The sequence below is a fragment of the Podarcis erhardii genome (genome assembly GCF_964252035.2).
Source record: "Podarcis erhardii genome assembly, chromosome: 5".
NCBI lineage: Eukaryota > Metazoa > Chordata > Lepidosauria > Squamata > Lacertidae > Podarcis > Podarcis erhardii.
In genome coordinates this window covers 61190810-61212852 of record NC_138509.1, presented here as the reverse complement: position 1 = coordinate 61212852, position 22043 = coordinate 61190810, and the positions used below count along the sequence as shown (strand labels likewise).

At 43.9% G+C, this 22043-nt stretch overlaps 1 protein-coding gene across 5 annotated transcripts; it reads left to right on the top strand.

Moving 5' to 3' along the window:
• The first annotated feature begins 163 nt into the window (after positions 1-163).
• Positions 164-20593, top strand: ATG16L1 (autophagy related 16 like 1). Of its 5 annotated transcripts, none has more exons than XM_081864603.1 (20): positions 164-376; positions 540-746; positions 1109-1202; positions 2276-2381; positions 3241-3314; positions 4446-4697; positions 5659-5724; positions 6938-7024; positions 8400-8456; positions 8658-8705; positions 9447-9549; positions 10630-10735; positions 11602-11672; positions 12800-12871; positions 14186-14306; positions 16210-16315; positions 16959-17108; positions 17453-17500; positions 18638-18739; positions 19134-20593. In XM_081864603.1, the coding sequence occupies exons 2-20, from the start codon at positions 632-634 to the stop codon at positions 19225-19227; spliced, it is 1872 nt and encodes a 623-aa protein (XP_081720729.1). In that variant the 5' UTR covers positions 164-376; positions 540-631; the 3' UTR covers positions 19228-20593. The 5 variants fall into 5 exon arrangements, with proteins under 5 accessions (XP_081720729.1, XP_081720728.1, XP_081720731.1 ...); XM_081864602.1 differs by having other exon boundaries at positions 165-326; XM_081864605.1 differs by lacking the exon at positions 8400-8456 and having other exon boundaries at positions 165-326.
• Positions 20594-22043: the final 1450 nt, after the last annotated feature.

Genomic DNA, 22043 nt, shown 5'->3' with positions numbered 1-22043 from the left:
GAGGCAGAGTCTCAGCAATGTTTGGAGTGTGTGGAGGAGGATACACAATAACAGAGCAAATCAGGTGCGTGCAGCTACGGCAGGATGACGCTGATAATGGCGCTGAAATGGTCAGTCAGGCGCAGCGAACTAGGATGCTGACGTCATTAAGCTGCGACTCCGGGGTGGAAGGTCCCTCTTGACGCTATACGACCGGGACCGACAGAGCGCCTGCGGGAAGTTGCCGTGGGGCTGGATGGAGGCTGCGGCCCGGGGGAAGAATGGCGAAGGGCCCCTGCAGAGGAGGGAAGCTCCGCGGCTGCGCCATTTCTCCTCAGTAGCCGGCGGTGAGCTCTTCGCCCGTCCCTCTCCCGCGGGCCGCCCCAGCCAGCTCAGGGTAGCTGGACGCCTCCCTTTCTTTCCCCTCCATGCTTTCCCCAGCCCATCCCGCCGCCTTCTCCCGGTGCTTCCTGTTCGCTTTCCCTTTTCTCTCTTTTCCTTGAACCGACCGCCGCGCCCGCTTGATTCATTTTCTCCTCTGCTGGCTGCTCGTTTCTTAGGGCTCGTCGTTTCGCTTTCATAGAGCCCCTCGCAGGGGGGGAAGGTGTTGCCAGGCCGGCGGCTCAACTCTTGGGGAGGCTGAGAAGGCAAGATGTCTTCTGGACTCAGGGCAGCGAGCCTCCCCGCCTGGAAGCGGCACATCCTGGACGAACTGAGGCGACGGGACCGGCTGCAAAGACAGGCCTTTGAAGAGATTATCTTGCAGTGTAAGTAAGGGTTTTGGTGGCTGTTTGAAAGTCTCCAGCTTAGCCCCAACAGCATACATTGTTCAAAACTTACTGCCCAGCCAAATGATTGTGTGTGAGAGGCCATAGTGTGTGAGGAACGGTATTCTTCCGGGATTGTAAACAACTTGTAGTCTGGGTGGGAGTCTTTTGAAATTTTCTTAGTCAGATTGAAGTAGCCAGCCTGCTTTAATGGCATTATACTTATAACAGCATGTATGGAGAACATTGCTTTTATAATGTTGTTTCCCACTGCAAAGGTTATAGTAACTAAAACATTATCATCTTATTGCTGGATTGTAAAACTGGTGGTTTCTTTTGTTTTTAACTGAACTCCTCATTAGATAACAAGCTCCTGGAGAAGTCAGATTTCCATTCAGTGCTGGCTGACAAGCTACAAGTGGAAAAATATGACTTGCCAAGCCGGCATGAGATCAGGTACTTGCTGAATCAGTACAAGTGATGGTTACTGTGTCTGGTGTTGTTCCCTTTCCAGCTATTTGTCTATTTGTCATAATGGCTATGTACTGCTTCCAGTATTAGTGAGAGAGTGCTGTTGCATGCATGTCCTTCTAGGGCTTCCCCATAGACCTCTGGCTGATCACACTGAATGCAGAATGCTGGAATTGATGGGTGTTTGGTCTGATGCAGCAAGGCTTTTATGTTCTTAATATATGAATATATTTTAGCTCTCTTGTATAGCAGTTATTAAAACTACAGTCATACCTCGAGTTGGAAGTTGCTTCAGCTGAGTGTTTTTGGGTTGTGCTCCGTGGCGACCCGGAAGTAATGGAGTGCGTTACTTCCGAGTTTTGCCACTTGCGCATGCGCAGACGCTCAAAATGACGCGAATCATGACGCGCAGACGCAAGTTGCATTCGATTCAGGATGCAAACGGGGATCAGGAAGAGATTCTGTTTGCATCCAGAGGTACCACTGTACAGTTAAGAACTGCTATAATGCTTATTGTCTGATCCCTGTACATATTTTCTTGGATGTAACTCCTCAATACCATTGGGCTTACTCCCAAGGAAGGGTACATATTATTTAATATCCAGTGATAGAAATGATATGCTAAATGTGTTGGTAATACTAGGTTTTTGAAAAGTTTAGCTAGTATGATTTTGAGCCATATAGGATTATCTATAGGGTCTAAAGAGAGAATGGATGTTCACTATATCTGCAGGAACTGCGGGCATTTATTTTGGAGATCAATTCACCCATAGCTAAAATGGTCAACAAAGTACATAAAATCACAGGTGTACCGAACAGAAAAAAAGAAAATCTTGATATGGCGATACGGTGCTCTGCTTATGTAATCTAAGTTCTACATTGAAACATTAATTTTACTCTTTTAAATGAAGTGAAATATGTTAAATATAGGGATAGCCATTTGAAACGATAATTTTGATGGAAAAATGGATTATGGAAATTGGATAAAAAGTAGTTTGAAATGCTTTGTGAATTAAAAACTGAGAATTTTTCTTTTCTCATCCTCTGGGAAATTCCAGTCCAGGACATGATGGTGCAAGGAATGATTCTCACATGCAAGAAATAGCCCAGCTTAGAATTAAGCATCAAGAGGAGCTGACAGAGCTGCACAAGAAACGTGGCGAGGTTAGGAGCACCCATTTTATCCATGTGTAACATTTCAATACTGTTCTTTTGTAGTGGTACCTGAGTAATTATAGGCTTACTGTGGGATTCAGAAGTTTGAAAACTGATCTCCAAAAGGGGATTTTAATAAGCTTTTCTTATCGTGCTTTGTGCCCAGAAGGTTAGTCTTTATGTTCCTTAATTGTGTCATGTACTTCAGATGAGGTGTGTCTTAACTTATGTACAGTAGAACCTCGTTTTCAAACGTAATCCATTCCGGAAGACCATTCAACTTCCGAAACATTCTAAAACTGAAAGCGGAAGCCTTAGTTCAATAGGGAAACTCAAAACGGAAGCCACGTCAGACATTTGGGTTCCAAAAAACATTCGAAACCAAAGCATTTACTTCCAGGTATTTGGTGTTCGAGAGCCAAAGCATTCGAAAACGGAGCTGTTTGAGAACCAAGGTTTGACTGTATACTAATACTGTAACATTGGTTAATAATGACGCAGGTATCTCTTCAAGGAAAAACAATAGGTTGTATTCAGCTAACTTTTACTCAGAGTAGACCCATTGAAATCAACAGACCTAAGTCATCGTTATTACTTTTGGTAGATGTACTCTAAGTAAAAGTTAGTTAAATGCAACTCTTTGGGTCTAGCAGATATACTATTCCATATGTTTTCAAAGACTAGAGTAAATATTTAATAAATAATAGTAAGATTTCAGCATGCATGAAATGTTATGCTAAGTTGTCAGGTATATGTATACTTGGGTGTTCAGGAAACAATTGAAACACTGAGGTTAGAGGAAAATCAAACACAAAAAGTAGACTGTATTAATAGTTGCTTTCCCTCAGTAACGTAGTTTCCTTCACAGTTGGCCCAGTCTGTGATTGACCTGAAAAACCAAATACAACAGAAGGACAGTGAGATGCAAACGAATAATACAAAGTGAGTAGAACCCATTTACTACTTAAAGAATTTGATTTTGGTGCTGGATGCCAATTTTTGGTTGAATTCTCATTATAACTGAGTGCCTTTGCCCACTTTAGGCTGGTGCACGTGCTCTGCTCTTTCCTGGGGAAGCTAGACCTGGCTGTGGTAACACATGCCTTGGTTACACTGGATTATTGAAAAGTGCTTTACCTATGGCTACTGTTAAGAGTATTCAGATGCTTCAGTAGTCCAGAATGTGGCAGCAAGGAGGCTGGTGGATGGGTGCCCTTGGTATATTACTACACCTGCCTTGCATAGCCGGCACTTGCTACCATTTTGCTTCTGGGCTCAATTAAAAGTGTTGGTGACTACTTTTAAGGCCTTAAATGTCTTGGGTCCATCATAAGTGAAGGGACTGACTTATTTTGTACTCACCTGCCTGTTGTTGTAAGAACAGGTGAAGAAGCCCTTATTTATATCCCACATCAGAATCACGGTTTGTAATAATGTCAGAGGGTTTTCTCAGTGGCCACACCAACTTTGTGGAGCATTTTGCCCTCGTGAAATTTGGATGCCCACCTCTCCTGCTATCACTGGTGGGTGAATATCTTTTTATTCTGACATGTTTTTGCCCTGACAGGTAGCTGGTGGCTTTTTTGAATACTGTGCTTTATCTACCCTCCTGCCTGTTTTTATTTCCTTCGGTTTTGTTATACTATTTAAGTGATCTTTAAGTGTAGTGAGCTACCTGAGTCATGTTTAAGCATTAGCCTGGGGTAAAGTAAAGGTAAAGGGATCCCTGACCATTAGGTCCAGTCGCGGACGACTCTGGGGTTGCAGCGCTCATCTCGCTTTATTGGCCGAGGGAGCCGGCGTACAGCTTCCGGGTCATGTGGCCAGCATGACTAAGCCGCTTCTGGCGAACCAGAGCAGCGCACGGAAACGCCGTTTACCTTCCCGCCTTATCTACTTGCACTTTGACGTGTTTTCGAACTGCTAGGTTGGCAGGAGCAGGGACCAAGCAATGGGCGCTCACCCCATTGCGGGGATTTGAACCGCCGACCTTCTGATTGGCAAGTCCTAGGCTCTGTGGTTTAACCCACAGCGCCACCTAAATAATAAATGTATGGGTTGCCTCTCTTAAAGGATTGTAGAATATTTGCAGAAGATATCTGAACTAGAGACAGAGTGCCAGGACCTGCGGAACAAGCTACAAGATCTTGAAAGAGCCAATCAGACTCTTAAGGATGAGTATGATGCACTCCAGATTACCTTTACTGCCCTTGAGGAAAAACTGAGAAAAACTACGGAAGATAACCAAGAGCTGGTAACACGCTGGATGGCAGAGAAAGCTCAAGAAGCTAATCGGCTCAATGCAGAAAATGAGAAAGATTCCAGGTATGATACCAGCAAGTTAAAACCTTTGAGTTGAGCTTAAATATGCAATAAAAGCCCCTCCCCAAAATTTATTTTCCCCAAATGTTATCCCCATCTTTTCTGGGTGAACATAGAAACTCTGTGTCTCTGTGTGTAGATCTCAGTATTTTTTCCAGTAATCCTGGCCACTTAACGACTCAGTGCATCCTGGCGAAGGGCATTTTTTGAGATTGAAGTTGATCTGAATGTAGAGCAATTTAAGAATGGTTTATGTAATACAGCTTGTGTCTGTTCAATTGCTCCTCACTAGCCTTATTTGCATGCGTGCTTGTAATGCTAATCTTGTCTTCTGAGTGAAAGCATTAGGTGAAGTTTCGGAGCTGGGTACCATCTGATGACACCCAGTTGTTTTTCTTTGCGCCATCTGAGTCAGGGAAGGCTATGTGAATACTGAACTGATGTCTGGGCACTGTAATGGGATGGAGGTGGGGCAACAAACTGAGACTGAATCCTTGTCGGTTGGTGATTCTCATGTCCCAGAATTGGGCAGGTGACCTTCTGAAAATGGGATTGAACTCTACCTGAAAGAGCAAGTGTGTAGGTTGGGTGCATCCTTGGTTCTAGCTATGTCACTGGTGGTACACGTGGTTTCAGTTGCTTGGAGTACTTTTTATTTGTTTATTTAAACAATTTCTATGACACTTAACTACAAACATCTTGAGTGGTACACAAAGATACAATGCAAAAAATTGTGAACATCGGCTGAGCCTCCTTTGGGAGAGAATTCGAAAGGCAGTAGAAGTCAATATGACATAGAGATATTTATTGAAGCACTTCTTGGTGATTGTGCTGAACTCAGTAAGACGGTTGGGATTTCAGCCTCTGATTATTGGACCCTTGATATTTTTGAATAATTTGCACACTCCTTCAGAGAATGTCAGCCAGTGACAGGATTTCTTAGCATTTCTGTTTTCCCTCATAGAAGACGGCAAGCCAAGCTTCAGAAGGAACTAGCAGAAGCTGCAAAGGAGCCACTGCCAATTGAACAGTAAGTCTTCCCTCACCTCATTCTTCCCTAATGTCTGCATGTGCCAGTCCTAGAAAGCAGACACAGACCCCACAATGAACATTACTGGTCTGTTCAAGCTTTGAATGTTCTTCATTAAATTTTGACTATAGCATTCTGCACTTTGAAGTGTGCGGTCAAGTGGGGGGAAAGGTTCTTAATGTTATCTGTAAGAGAACGGAGGAATGCAAAATAAGTTCACAACTTTTAAGTTGGCAATGTTGCATTACTTGATTGTAGAAATGGATGAGATAGATAAGAGATGGGAAGGGTTTCCCTGTGAGATCAGGAAACTGGAGGTCCCTGCATTGTGAGCATTAGGGAATGCAGTGGGGGACCAGCAAAAAAGGAAGCCAGTGAGCTGTTACTGTGGTGCGTCTCCTCCTTCAGCAGCCTCTTCGGAAACGAGAAATGTTCCACTACATCAGGGGTTCTTAACCTGTGGTCCATGCACACCTCTGAACCCCCAGCCAACCATTCTGGGCTATCCTTGGCTTGCTGATTTGAGAGAATTCACAAGGCAATGGTCGGGAAGACACCTCAAGCTTCCACATCAAATTCAATTTCCTACTTTCCTGGAAAGTAACAAGCTGCTGTTAGTTTATACTTACTACAGGTTTTTTTTTTAAAAAAAACAACAACAACAACCTACAATCAAAAATATTTTAAAATATTGATCTAAATTATTAGTATGTGAAAGCTGATCAGTTCTGTGCTTGAGGTTACGTTGACTTAGAGTCCAAATTTGCTTTCTCTCATTTTCTTTTATTATCCCTGGAATGCACAAAAATCACACTTTGTAAAATGTAAACAATGTATGCGGGCTCAGCTTGAATTTCAAAGGCAAAATTTGACTGAAAAGAATGGGTAGAATCCCACCTTATTTAGATCCTCAAGGCAACTTAGGTTTGGATTGGGCAAAACCAATGCTTCATAGTAAAAATACTCTAAAAATCAACAGGTAATAAAAACAAAAAAGCAAATAAAACATCAGTGGCAAAACTCTCCTTACTGTTAGGCAAATTAATTCCTTAGTGCGCATAAAGAAGGTGTCTGTAAAGTGCACTTTCCCTTTAGCCATATAAGGAAGCAAGCTTATGAATTCTGTTGAGAGGGCATGGAGTTGCTTAGCCCAAATGCCTGAATGTCCTTCAACTCTCAAATGATTCAAAAAAGGCACGGTCCTGTCCTCCAGGGATGACGATATTGAAGTGCTGGCAGATGAAACCTCTGACCCTGCTGATGAGACATCTCCGGTGCGCGCTGTCAATCGAACAGCCAGGTAAGAAGAATGGGGATAAAATAATGGATCCCCTGCCCTGACCCACAAGAAGCTAATAAAGAATTCCAAGGGTGGGGGGAGGAATTGCACATATCCTTAATGGTGTAGCGGTTTGAGAACTGCTGCTATTGTATCCTGAAAGGGAAAATACTTTTGAGAGAGTTGTTATTTCCAGTATGGATGTATTTGTGATTTATTGGCTAACAAATCCCAGCATCTGAGGAAGCAATGAATGTACTTGAGTATATTGCCTATGCAGTCCCTGTTGGGTTGGAGTTCTGTGTTCCCATTCATTTCATTGGGAAAAGGTCCTGTGAACTATGCCCATGCCATTCAAAATGTCAGTAGTTATGAAGCCCTGTGAAGTATCAGAATTGTTTTTAGTAGAGTGACCTCTCACTTTTCCACAGAACCTTTTTTAGCTAGGAAGATCTCTTTTTTTTTAACAATATCATTATACTTTAATGGAAGTATCCCAGAACTACCATTTCCTGACTTGTAAGTTCTCCCAGGGAAACAGAGTGTGAGCAGCTGCTGCCTTGTTTTCCACAAATTCCCTTTGCCATGCTGGTTCTTGTTCCTGGAACTGGAGGGAGCACTGCAGCGCTAATGCAAGGGAGGCCAAGAGCTGGCGGTATGGTCAGGTCTGTGGTCCTGTTCCAGTGAAGAGGAGGCATGATGTGGAGCTGTTGCAGACAGTTCTTCTCTTAACTGAAAGGACCATGGCACAGCTACCTAAATTGGCTCTCACAGCTTTGGAGAGCTGTAATTAACTCATCACTCTGTGTCTGGGTGTGGCAAAGCCCTGTAATAGTGGCAGCAACTGCAGGTGGAAGGGAAGCAGGAAGCAGGCTGGCTTTAAGTATTTGGAAGACTGATAGACAGAGTGATGGAGACAGATCTTTATCTCCCCCACCCTTAGTGGGCCAAGGCTCTTACCACAATTTTTATTTTAAAAATCCTTTTCTTATGAAGCTACTCTTCCAGTTTCATATTCGGCTATGAAAATATTTCTGTATAAGCTCCTCTTGTGGATCATAACCGCCTGATTGCTTTGTTTAGCTCTGAAACTTATTTCTTAATACAAATTCTTAATTTTATTCTCAAAGTCTAAATGGCTTAAACCTCTGTAAGGTGCCTCCTCTTCCTGCTGTTAGGCCAACATGAATTGCGCTCAATTCATAATTGGTGGTGCGAGCATTTTTATTTCTTCAGTTCCAACGTGGTGACTTTTTTGACTGTCCTGAATTTGAATTTCCTGCTTGAAGTTGGGGTTCAATGAGAAATGCTCTCCTTGTTGCATGCTGTGGGCTATGTGTGTTTTTGATCTCTGCTTGAACAACAAGATTTAAATCTGTCCTCCCCTCCTCTTTAGTAAGCGACACTCCCAGCCAGCTGGAGGCCTTCTGGACTCTATCACTAATATATTTGGGTAGGTTAGAATACATTCGCCTCTTTTGTTACATATCAGTACAATATGCACCGATATTACAGTGATGCAAGGATTGCAAACAGTTGTCCTTATCTCAGCCTTTTTTTCTAGCTTCTGCCTCCCCGCCCCTTTTTTTTCTTTTGTTTTCAACTTCCTGTTCCTTACATCTGCTGTGTGCTGACCTCTGATCTTTCCCTCCAGTCTGTCTGAGTCTCCCCTTTTGGGACATCACTCTTCTGATACTGCCAGGTGAAAATTCGCTTGAAATTATTCACACTTAATCCAGCATGTGAGTGAGGGATGTTGAAGTAACTGCCTTGTTTTGATGTTGTTAACTGTAGCAGTGAAAAGACTTCCCTGTTAAAAGGTGCACTTTACCCTCTTAGATGAGGGCTGGGTTAAAAGCAAGAGCAAAATTAATTGCTAAGTTAACTGTAGTTGCAATGACTGTGCTGTGGCCTTTCATTGTAGTCCTTCCTGCACTGAGCTGAACACCCGTGTCTAGGTGTAGAAATGCAATGTGAGCTTTAGACTGAGGAGTATATACCTTTGCAATTCAGTGGGATTTACTTTATATGGGAGAAAAATAAACATTTCTTTAAAATAAATTGAAAAGCTGCAGGAGCTTGTCTTAGCAGTGATCTTTGAATTGATTAGTTTTAACTCAGGACTCCATAAGGCTGCTGTAATGTTGGTGAGTCCATCCCCAGGCCAACATCAATCTCAAGTTACCATGCCATCCATCAGGTCCACGGGAGAAGCCAGTTGCAAAGATTATAGCAGCCAGGGGATTCCCAACCATGCAAAGCCATCTCTGTGGGTGTAACCACCCAACTGCTGTTATACCTGAATCGGGCTGAAGTTTCTCTGCCCCTTCCCTCCCATTCTTACCCTATTGTGTAGTCGGGATCATCTCCTTGCCTATAATTTGAAGACAGAGCTGGTTCCCACCTGTGCCTAACTATATGCATTGGTTGTGCCCTTTCTCAGGAGACGCTCTTTATCCTCATGCCCCACCCCTCAAGATAACGTGGAGGCACATCCAGGCGCAGGCAAAGAGGTGCGAGTCCCTACCACCGCTCTGTGTGTCTTTGTAAGTATATTTGAGAGACATTATCTTTAGATGTAGAACTTGGTAGCTTAACTTCTAGGTAAATCTGTTTTTTGTTTACTGATGTCGTCATTGTGTAATTGTAACCATTTATGTAGATGTCCCTCTCTTGCTTTCACATCCTCACTCACCGTGCTTGCAGTGGTGAGTGTCCTACCGTCCGCTGGTGAGCCCGACCTGTTCCAGCCTGCCTTCTCGCAACTTTGGAGCAGCAGAAGTGGGAGGGAATCCCTGACCCCTCCCCAGCTCCAAGATTGGGAGGAAGGCTAGAGGTTAACCTGGCTGCTGTGCAAAACAGGCCTGGAGCCTAGGAGAGGAGCCAAGTAGTTGCCCATGGCAGAGGGAGAGGCAGGGTCCTGATGCCCACAATAATTGACTTGGCTGACAAGGGGAGCCCGAAATGGGGCCCCGGTTTTAGAGTTTTCTAAAACAAGTCACAAACTCGTTCATTAATAGATATTTTGCTGAGGTCAGTGATGATGTCATAAATCTCTGATTGCACTGGTGAATTGCACACCCGCTACTTTCTCAGCTCCCAGCAGCTTTCTGCTTTCTGTCTCCCATCCACACTTTAGTAATGCTGTGAGGTGTTACGAGGCTGCTGACAATATGCGGATAAAGTCAGTGCATGCTGCCAAAGTGTAAGCGGCTTGGCGCCGACTGCTATCTGACAAAATGAGCCAAGGAGCCGGTAGTTTTGGGATGTGTCTTAATGTGCATGATCTTTAGTTTTCAAGCTGAGACCTCGTGATTGTGAATGGTGAGAGGAGAAATACATTCCATCTAAAATATAATGGGCAGGAGTCCCCTAACAATCTTAGTTGGTTGAGAGACCACAGCCATTGTTCTAGCGATGTTTATTCTAGAGATCTGGTTGTTATATGCTTGCTTTCATGTAGTTGAAATCAAACAGGAAAATAGTAGTTTTGACAAATGATCCACTTGGTGTTACACTGTGTGAGTGTGGTTCATGCTTCAAGCTTGCAGTATCTCTTGTAGGCTGGAGTGTCTCTTGATACCATCTATAACTGTTCATGTCCTGTTTCTTTTCCATCCCCCTAGGATGCGCACGATGGGGAGGTGAATGCAGTGCAGTTCAGCCCTGGCTCCCGGTTACTGGCAACAGGAGGCCTGGACCGGAGAGTCAAACTCTGGGAAGTTTGTGGAGGTAAGTTCCTTAAATAGGTACAAATGAGCTTCCTCCTAAGATTGATCCCATAGTTGACATCTTCAAAATAATTGTGAAGATCTGCAGCTACAGTGCAGAACATTTGAAAGAGCCATTCTCATATGGTGACTAGGATGTTGGGTTTGGATGTAGGAAACTCATCTTCAACTCCCCACTCAGCTGTGATGATAAATGTCTTCTCCAGAACTGTTTGCTCCTCAGAGAAGGGAGAACTCATCATTCCAGTGGGACAGCATTTGCTTTGGATGCAAGAGGTTCCAGGTTTGGTCCCAAACATTTCTAGTGAAAAGGCTATTGGGTACCAGAACTGGGAAAGAGTGTCTGTGTTGTCTGTCTTTCTATCTGTCTCTTTGACCAAGACTCTGAAGAGTCACTGTCAGTCAGACAGTGGACCAGTAAGCCAGAAGTAGTAGTCTGTCTTGTTTGCAGATCAGCTTCCTATCGCCAAGAAAATGTATACGACTTACAGTTGTATGTCACTGATCCTGAAATATCAGATCTGTGTCTTTTCATTATGATGTTGCTTTTTTCAAATACTTTCCTTCAATATCTGTATAACAACATCAGCAATCATCCCAAAGTATCCCTCCATAATGATTCATGACTTGATAAATTGATTTATTGTGATGGTTTGATATTTTTTCAGGCCATTTTATTGTGTATTTTTGTTGCACCCTGCCCTGACATTTCTTTGAATGAAGAACTAGTTTTAAATCCTCTAAGAAAATAATGAAATGAAATAAATACATGTTACTCTTGCTTTTGGCTGAATGAAATAGACATGGGTTCAATCTTTTTCCTGCCTCCTGCCTCCTAACTCTTGTTTCTTTTTTCTTGCACCACAGAAAAGTGTGAACTTAAAGGCTCTCTATCTGGCAGTAATGCAGGGATTACAAGCATAGAGTTTGATAGTGCGGTGAGTATTTATTATAGCCCTTTTTTTTTTGCAACTGTTTCCCACCGCACTTCCCAAACCATGTCTCTGAAGTAAGCAAAAAAGAGATAAGGGAGGAAATGACACAATCGTCCAGAAATAGGTACAAAATTAGAGCCATTCTAGCACTGATTAATACTGTCCTTTTCGTAAGATTGACTTGCTTATGCATTTTGTATATAACATGCACTGATTTTTTGCCAAGGTATGAAATGTCACAGTTTCATAACTCATGAGGCACATGGCATAAGTCTCTGCTTCTTTTGAGATCTAACAGTGTTTTGCTGAGGTCAGTGATGAACAGTAAAAGGTCTGATTTGCCCAGTGGTTTTGCCTCCTTTACCATCACAGCTCCCAGCATTTTCTCTTCCATCATATTCTAGACATGCTATGATTGGGAGACTATTTGCTGATAAATAGAGATACGTTCAGTTTGTGTTACTCTAGAGCACTGGGTAGACGTGACTGACATTGTTATCCAACATAAACAGATAATGGAGTTTTTGAGGTATTGGAGCCACTTTATGGGTATATGATCTCAAATTTTTAGCTGAGACCTCTTTTGCAGCAAAACATCTTTCTCAAGAGCTCTTGTCAAGTTATCAGCTGCGGCAGGAAGAAAGTGGGAGAAGGAATGGGGTGGGACGGGACACTAAGTGTGAAAAGTGGTAGATGAGTAAAGAAAATTGGGTGAGAGGTTCTTTAGCTTCAGGCAAGAAGGTGAAACAGAAAGCAGCTTAAAGACAATACAGAATCTTAATGATAAGGGTACTCACTGTCTCAGCATCAAAAGGGAGGACAGTAAAAGACCTAATGGGAGGTCAAGAAGAAGTAGCAGGATGTGGCAGTGATCTGAAATAAGATGGCGACAGACGGATACAATATTCCTTTGATGCAGATGACCATGCAGGTGGTAGTGGTTCTAGAAAACATTGCTACAACAATGAGAGAACCAGGTGCCCCCCAGTTGGTGGTGGACCAGCGTGGACAGTGGGTTAGGTCGCCTGGAAGTTGTAGTCCATACAACATCTGCAAGACCAGAGGTTCCCCATCCTTGTTCTAGAAGAAGAAAGATCATATTGAAAGAGTTTAAAATTGTGTTTCCCCAGGGTTCTTATTTATTAGCCGCTTCCAATGACTTTGCCAGTAGGATCTGGACCGTGGATGATCATCGCTTACGGGTGAGTATCTTTTCCCCACAGGTGTGGCATGTATGCCTGCTTCTCACTTGTCTTCTAAATATAAAAAAGTGTTAGAAATTTGTAGGGATGTGCTGCAGGATTTTAACTGCAGCTCTTGACACCTTTCAAAATTGAGTGGCTCGTTAATCTCTTTTCCGCTTTTACTTACAAAGAGCTCTTACAGTTAACCTGGCATGTGCAGATTGCTGATACAGGTAAAATGTACTGTTTGAGAGATCAGCAAACCAGGAGAGGTTCTGAAGGAGAACCTTCCTGAGAAATTTTTATACTTTGCAGAATTTTTCTTAACATTAATATTAAAACACTGCTGAAGAATGATATTGGCTTTGGTGGAAGCAGACCAGTTCTAGGTTGGTGAACAGATAAAAGTAGCGTATTTCTCCTTTGCATTTTGAAGTTGATGTTTGTAAGCATAAAGACACATTTCACGTTCATCTCTTTCACTCTCTAGTTTGCTCCCTCTCTGCCATGCAAACTGCGTGCAGATGGTCCAGCTTCCAGCAACTCCAGTTCAAAATCTTCTAGGATAGGATAGCTGCAATAGCCTCCACTGTTAGTTGGAGTTGACAGTAGACTAGAGGCTCGAAGGGACCCAGTAGAAGGAGCTTCATTTAACTGTAAATACTAATATGTGTGAACTGGGGGAGGGGGGGAGGCCTCAAGATTCTAGGAATTGCTTCCCTGAAAGACTGTGACTCTATGCTAGAGCACCTGCCTTGCATGCAGAAGGGCCTGAGTTCCATCCCCAGCAAGTCCTGGTAGGGCTGGAGAAGTTTCTTGCTTGAAACCCTGGAATGCTGCAGCTAGTCAGTGTAGACAGTACTATGCTAGATAGACGAATGGTCTGACTTGGTATAAGGCAGTTCCCTATGGATCAGACAAAAGTCTAGTTAGACTAGTATTCCATCTCCAAAGATGGCCAGCCATATATCTCTGGGAAGCAGGACAAAGTGGTGAAAGCCATCTCCTGTTGCATATCCCTGGCACCAGGTAATTTGGGATATACTCCCACTGAACGCTGAGTTTCCATTTAGCAACCATGGCTCATAGGCCCACCCTCTATGGTTGCTGACACCTTACCCAACTAAAAGATGCGGATGCGGTCTGCTATACAGCAGGTGCTTGGCGAATCAGCACTTGGCACACCAAACTAGGATTGTTTAGATCTCAAACTAGGTTTGAGTCTGGGTAACATTTTCAGAGTTCTGTTCTTGCTCAATGGTTGGATGGCATGGCTCGAGAGAGCAACTGTTGCAAAGCCTTTTCACTAATAGAATGTCAATCTCTTTCTAGCACACGCTCACGGGGCACAGTGGAAAAGTCTTGTCGGCCAAATTCCTATTGGACAATGCGCGCATTGTATCTGGGAGTCATGACAGAACCCTCAAACTGTGGGACCTGCGCAGCAAAGTCTGTAAGGAAGCTATTCCACGTATACAGTAGCAGTTCCCTTGTTTTCTGTGTGTCTCGCATGTGTTGAAGGGCACAAGAACAAAACGTTTACTGACTTGTTATTTCTCAAAAGTGTACAAGCTTGGTGCTGATCACCCTTCTATTAAGATTTTGATATCTACTGTAAATTTCGCTCCATAACACGCAGATTTTTCCTCCTAGAAAGTAAGGGGAAATGTCTGTGCGTGTTATGGAGCGAATGCCTACAGATGGCGGGGGAATCTCCTGCAGTTGTGAGCAGTCCGTGGCTCGCTTTGAAACAGCAAAGCGGGTGTAAGCGGCTCCTGTCAGCGAGCCGAGCTGGGGAGGAGGGAGAGAAGCAGAGCGGGGCTTGGCTGCTTTAAAACAACCCCGTCCTCTATGTTCCTCTCTCCTCCCCACTGAGCTGCTAAGTAGCAGCAAAGCTTTTCAGCCAGCCTAGCCGGGAGGAGGGAGAGAAGCAGAGCGGGGTTGGCTGCTTTAAAACAACTCTGTGCTCTCTGTCCCTGCCTGCAGTTTTTTGCTGTCCAATTTTGGATTAGCCACTGTAGGGGCTGTGTGTGTGTGTGTGTGTGCTTGAGCTATCGTTCTCCTCCTCCTGCTTCCCGTTCACTCTCCCTGCGCTCTCCCTCCGACTTTAGAATTGACACTCTGTGTGTCTGTGTGTGAGAGAGAGGGCTCCTTCTCCTCCTCCTGCTTCCCGTTCACTCTCCCTGCCCTCTCCCTCCGACTTTAAAATTGACACTCTGTGTGTCTGTGTGTGAGAGAGAGGGCTCCTTCTCCTCCTCCTGCTTTCCGTTCACTCTCCCTGCGCTCTCCCTCCGACTTTAGAATTGACACTCTGTGTGTCTGTGTGTGAGAGAGAGGGCTCCTTCTCCTTCTCTTGCTTCCCGTTCACTCCCCCAGCGCCCCTGCGACTTCCAGCGCCCTGCGACTTTAGGGCCAGTTCTCTCTCTGTGTATGTGTGTGTTTTGACCTCACTGCGCTTGTTGGGGGAGAGTGTTGGTCGCAATTTTTCTTGATTTGTCTCAGAGTGGTTACTATCCTTGCCGGGGAGGAGGGAGAGACGCAGAGCCTGCTTGTTCTAAAGGAGCAAAGCCGGAGAGGAGCCTCTCCTGCATTATCAGCAGCATCCTTCTCCACACCCCCCACGCGTGCTCCTTGTCCCTTGAGTTCTTTTCCTTCCCTCCCCACTTAAAACGTGGTTACAAAGCACGGATCCACATGGATCCTCAGGATTTTTGCACTAGGTCACCCCAAATTCACCATCAGATCACATAGCATATCCATGGCTACAGCCTGCACCAAAAAACACACGCACCCACTGTTCCATGGGGCCGCAATGGCGCAAAAACGTGGTTACAAAGCATGGATCCACATGGATCCTCAGGATTTTTGCATTGGGCTACCCCAAACTCACCGTCAGATCACATGTCTGTGGCCACAGCATGAACCACAAAAATCATACATCCACTGTTTCATTTAGAATATTTTTTTCTTGTTTTCCTCCTCTAAAAACTACGTGCGTGTTATGGTCAGGTGCGTGTTATAGAGCGAAAAATACGGTACTTGGAATCAAAACTAGTTTCTTCTACCATGTTGTATTACCATAATGCTCAGCAAGAGGGCACCACATCATCATTCTGCTTGAGATTCTTGTGACAGCGTGAGGTTGCTCACAACGTCTTTGGAGCTACTTTGCTTGTGATTAGAGGGGTTAACTTATGGGGCTGGCATTCTTACTGGTCAGTCACAGTTCTAGTGAAATTGGATTAAGACAATAATTGTGTTTGGTGCATGAGTGATGGGTTCAACTGTTTTTTTGCTGAGAGAAGAGTATGGTTGGAGTGTGGGGGTTATAGTTGTTGTTATCTTCTTTTTTTAAGGTATAAAAACAGTGTTTGCTGGCTCCAGCTGCAATGATCTGGTCTGCACAGAACAGTGTGTGATGAGTGGACACTTTGACAAGAAAATTCGCTTTTGGGATATTAGGTAGGTTTGAGATGGAGGATGCGCTGGGGTAAGGGGACATTGAAAAGGCCCTCTGACTTAACTTTGGTTCATTTGTAACGGGCAGCGTGATCAGTGAAGTTCCACTGCTTCCAGGGCATGGGAGATTCCTTGAGCTGTGATTTATGCAGATAGTTCAGACTGCACAGTTCCCTGCAGGATGTTGCACAGCTGTGTCTGAGTTGTTATTCATGCATGAAAAGGAGGTGATAATTTTTATTGAAAACAACATGAGCTAGGGAAGGAACCCTTGGAAAATAGATGAGTTTTTCTGGAATTCTCCAAGAAAATTCATAGATGCTGAGCCAATTCTGAATCAAACTGATATGAGCTCACCTACCACTACTTAAAATACTCCTCTGCATGCATGAAGATTAGAAATATGATTGCCTTTAAATTCTTGCTCACATGCTTGGAAAAACTAATTCTGTTTCAGACTGCAAGTGGTACAGCACAGAATTTAACTAATCCTGTGTATAGCATGTGAACCATGATATCTGGTTTCCATCCCTTATTATAGTATGCTGCTGCTAACTAGTGAGGCTTTGCATTCTCATATGCCTGGGAGCACCGAGCAAAGCACTCTTAAACGAAATGCTAACTCTTGTCACCTTCTGTTTTTTAGAACTGAGTGTGTGGTACGGGAAATGGAGTTGCTTGGTAGGATTACAGCTCTAGATCTCAACCCAGAGAGAACAGAACTCCTCACCTGTTCACGAGATGACCTGTTGAAGATTATTGATCTCAGAGTCAGTGCTGTCAAACAGACTTTCAGGTGAGTACTGCTTTACAAGTGGGTTGTGAAGTTATAAGCCTGCTGTATGTGTAGTGTTGCTACTAGGACTGCAGGGTTAGCCATGATGATAACTGGCAAAGGTAGTAAGTAGGCTAGTCTGGTCCTGGAAAACCTCTATTTTGTACATCTCATACTAATATAGAAGCTTGTTAAATCCAGGAGGGATCCAGGTTTGTGTATCTAAGGGGTGTTGTGAGGAGTGCTCTTGTTGTTGGGTTATTAATATTTGGGTCTGTAGAGATGAAATGTCAATTATTTCATAGCTGCCCTAAAAGTAAAATGTGAAAGATAGAGTTTTATTTACCCTTTTTTTCCCCTTCCAGTGCTCAAGGGTTTAAATGCGGGTCTGATTGGAACAGAGCTGTATTCAGGTAAGCAGCAGTGTTAGTTGAACTACAGGGCACTTGAGAGGGATGTGTGATACTTTCCATTTTATGCACTCAAGATCCTGGGTAATCCTCTTTATTAAAAGTAATGTTGCATTTCATGTCCAAGTAACCAGAGTTCCAAAATAATTTTTTATTCTAAGAATTAAGTTATCCAGTTTTAGCTTCAGAACTTTAACATCCTTGTGTGAATGTTATTATTTTTGCACATGCTGCTTACTGGGTTCTGCATAGTGAAAGATCTGATCAATGTGTGGTGGTGGTGGTGGTGGTGGTGATGATTGTTGTTGTTGTTGTTTATTTGCACCCCACCCATCTGACAGGGTTGCCCCAGCCACTCTGGGCAGCTTCTAGCATATATAAAAACATAATAAAACTTATTAGCAAAAGTGGAGAGATGAACTTGGTACTCTCCCTTCAAGGTAGATAAGGAGTTCTGTGCTTGTATGAAGCTTTGGTCTCAAGATTCTGTTCCCACCGATTAGTAAGAAGAGATTTTAGGTTGAGTGTCTCATTAAACTGGACTAATTTTCCTGAAAAAAATTATGAATTCTAGAGCCCCTAAGCTAGCTTGCAGTGCTGGTGAGTGGAGCACACCCTTTATGGTGCTCTAGACAAGAAGAAAGTAATTTAGCATCAACTCTTTATTGCATTGCAACTAAATGTGTGCTTTCCCCCACTTCCCCAAGCTGACAGAAGGGGTGTCCCCATCATTCTATTCCTTTATGACACTTTGCCACCTGGCTAGACAAGCAGCTGTTCTACCATAGTCATGTTGCCGGGTGGAATTTTGGAAATAGTGCAGATTAATTGCCAAATATCTGCAACATGGCCACCTTTCCATCTACTGCAGTTTTTGTTGAATAATTTGTGTTGACACCACTACTATAGTCCTTTCTGACTCTCTGAAGAGAGTCTGTTTAGTTTATGACTTCAAAGCTCTAGTTTAAACTATGGCTATTGTGCTGCATTTCTGGGAGGCTTTGGGTGGGCGGGCTTACATAGTGATTTTGCATTATGAGCACAGTATAAATCAGTGGTGGAGGCCAGTTATCTTGACAAAAAGGTAAATAAATGAATCTTTTTCTGCTCTTTCCCTGAACCAAACTCATGATTCTTCAGCCCTGATGGAAATTATGTGGCGGCTGGCTCAGCAGACGGGTCACTCTATATTTGGAATGTGCTTACTGGGAAAGTGGAGAGGATACTCTCCAAGCATCACAGGTGAGGCAAGATGATGCTGTCAGAATGCCAGAGATCTTGTGTGATGGTGAGGTAGTTATATAGAAGCCTGTAAGCTGAAGTTTAATGCTCCCTCAGTGATTGGTTTAATGACTAAGGCAACAATCCTAACCCCACTTACCTGGAAGTAAGCCCCATCTAATTCAGTAGGACTTAAATCTGAGTAGACTTGGTTAGGATCACCCCGTAATTCAATGTATCATTGGTATGCATTGAGATTAAGAAATGACATCCGAGCAAACTTGAGTGGCTCAAGTAAGTTGCAGCACACACTTTTTAAAAATGAATCAGCTGAGACTGAATAGCATTTCTTTCTTTAACCTGGACTCTGAGTGTATTCCGCAATCTAATAAACTGATTTCATGCTTCGTTTCAGCAACTCAATCAATGCTGTGGCATGGTCACCATCTGGAGCCCATGTGGTCAGTGTGGACAAAGGAAACAAGGCTGTGCTGTGGTCTGAATTTTGACATGAAAGCACAAAAACCAGCATGCCAAAAACCTGCATGGGAGGGCAGTGGTCCACATCTGTCTGGACAGGGCAGAAGTCCAGTGCCTAACTTCAGGCAAAAATCTTTTGCTAAACACAAAAGTTTGGGTCTGGGAAAGAGCTGCTGATGCATCAGCCAAGGAAGAAAACCCCTTCCCATCGAAAGTACGTTGCTAGCATTCAACATCCGTCAAGGATTGACTTCATTGGGTGGAGTCATTTAAGATGTATCATCTCTGCATTGGAAAGAGTTTCCACACCAGACAGCAGTGCCAAACAATTCCTTAATTTCCAGTGGCACTTCAAGCTCTGGAGTGTTCTAGCAGAGTTCCTGTTTGTCCTGATGTTATGCATTACTGTCACCTGTGTTCTCTTCTGTGGGCTGGCTTAAGATGCGATGTGAAGGATCCTGAAACATAGGAAGGGTAGGGGCTCGGCTGTAATCTCACGTGAACAAGCCCATGACATTGGCAGTTGCGTCGAGGGAGACACTAGCATTTACTAAATCACAGTGCCCTGTATCATCTTAACTTGCCATTGAGGGAATTGTCTGTTCTAGGGTTGTTGTTTTTTTCAGAGATGCTGCATCCTCCAAAGGCTTTCCAGGTGGCAGTGGAACGGAAGCATTTTAATGTGACCCAGTTTGTATTGGGTTTTAATTGTGAGCTAGAATGATAAGTGCTGCTGCTGTGATGAAGAATGTACAACTAGCAAGACTTCAGCACCAAAACCAAATACACGGTTACTTCTGCTGTGCTCCTTGTATTGGAGCCTCTTGAGTGCAGAGGAGCAAAGGTGGGGGGATAGAGCCCTGAATGTAAATGTCCTGGTGCTGGCAAATTCAGATCACTTGCCACTGAGAAAATGTGCAATATTCTTCCTGTGTTCGATCTCTCTCTCTCTCTCTCTCTCTCTCTCTCTCTCTCTCTCTCTCTCTCTCTCTTCTCTGCCATGGAGCAGGGTGGTTGGCTTGTGCCCTCGGCCTTCAAATGCACAATATGGTTTGGGGAGGGGCTAGCTTGTGGCACTGAACATTGATGCAGCCAAACACTTTTTCCACATCCAGTGGGCTGTGAGACAAGCCACCAGCATTAAATTGCCTTTTAATTTGCACTTTATAATTTTGCTTCCTTCCTAAGCTTGTTTTTGTAGGGAAGTATTTGTATTGAATGGCAGAGGTGAGCAGGAATTATTCATGTCCAGGGGTTTTGCCAGGGGACCCCTCTTGTTTTGACAACTTCTGCAGAGGAAAACAGGACACGGGACAAAAATCTTATTTATTGTATTAATCCGCCCACTAGTACTTGACCGGTTATAAATAAACCTGTGTCCTGCTTCTAAATCCACGCTGCTTTGCCTTTCTTCTGTTATCCAGTTTGGGTAGGGGAAGTGTAGAAAATTATCTGAACAGATGGCAGAAGGCTTTCTCTTAAATATTGTGGCTTGCAAATCTGTGGTGGGATACCATGGTGGTGGGAAGCAAGAAACTCTTTACATGTGGGCTCTGCTTGTTGCTGCTGACCGTTGTGTCTTGCTGCTGTTGGAAGGTGGTGGAGGCAGAAGAAGGGATGACTCAGGTAATTTTCACCTGAACATAACAGCCTAGCTAAGCATTCTACCCAGGAATCTGTTTGTAAGGAGGTCAAATGAGTTTTTCGTTTCATACTGCAAAGGGGGAAGTTCATATCACAGCTTGCAGAGGTTTAGCATCCTTTCAGTGTAGTCTTGCACACATTGTGGCTCTTTTTAATTTCTCTCCTTCCTGTCTACACAGCTGATATTTAAAAATTTAACTAATTCGTGACATAGTTCAGGTCTACTGGAACAGACAATTTCACACACAGAGCCTGGAGCACCTTCCCTTGATCCAAACCTCCACAACCTCTTGTCTACGAATTGGAGTACAGCAGGTTTTCATAGCAAAGCTGCCAAATTATTTTCACATCCTCTTCCAAGGACCATCATCATGGCAGCATCCAGAGTAAAAGCTGCTCGCTGCAAAAAAAAAAAGGTTGAGCTGGTCTGTAAGCGAGGTTGGTGGTTACCTGAACGGTGTCTTCTCACAGCAGCAGTTCCATATGCAACAGTGGCTAGGAGTGGAGAGAGTTAAACCTGGTAGAATTAAACCCTCCAGGTTGAGGAAGGGCTAGGAGCAGCGGGGGAACAAAGTTGCTGCTGTGGACTCCCACAATGTGACTCCTTTGTCTTTTCACCTGCTTAACAGGCTGCCTGTTGCTTTTCCATTGTGCACAGAGCCCTTAGCGGCTGCGCAGTAGTAAAGAGAATGCCAGTGTTCCCCATTTAGCAAGAGGATCCCCCCCCCCATCTTGTTTGTGCAATGTTTCGTGCCGCTGCTGAGAAACATGGGGGTGTGGTTGGGGGTTCCGTCTTCCTCCTGCTAGAGGAGGAGTGGGAACTTTGGGCCTGAGAGCTTAATCCCACCAGGATGTCAGGCGTGGGGCAGGTGAAGATGCAGTCACCTGGAAAGACCCGTGTACTCAGTGGATTGTCAGGGTTTTCAAAGTGCATTGCACAGAGCTATGCAAGCCCTGACAACAAACCTGTTACAATGTTAGATGGATTTAACAAAATGTCCGCAGTTGCCTCCTTTCCACGGAATCTCTATGTTTGGTGCCTTGACGCCTCATGTAGTAAAAATCTAACATTGCATATCCTGGCTAAGAAAGCATCAACACAGATTGCTGCCTCAAACCGTTGCTCCATCTAGCTATTGTTCACTGACTGGTAGTGGCACTTGGGGGTTTCGTGTGGTTGGGTGGGGGCTCTCTCAATTCT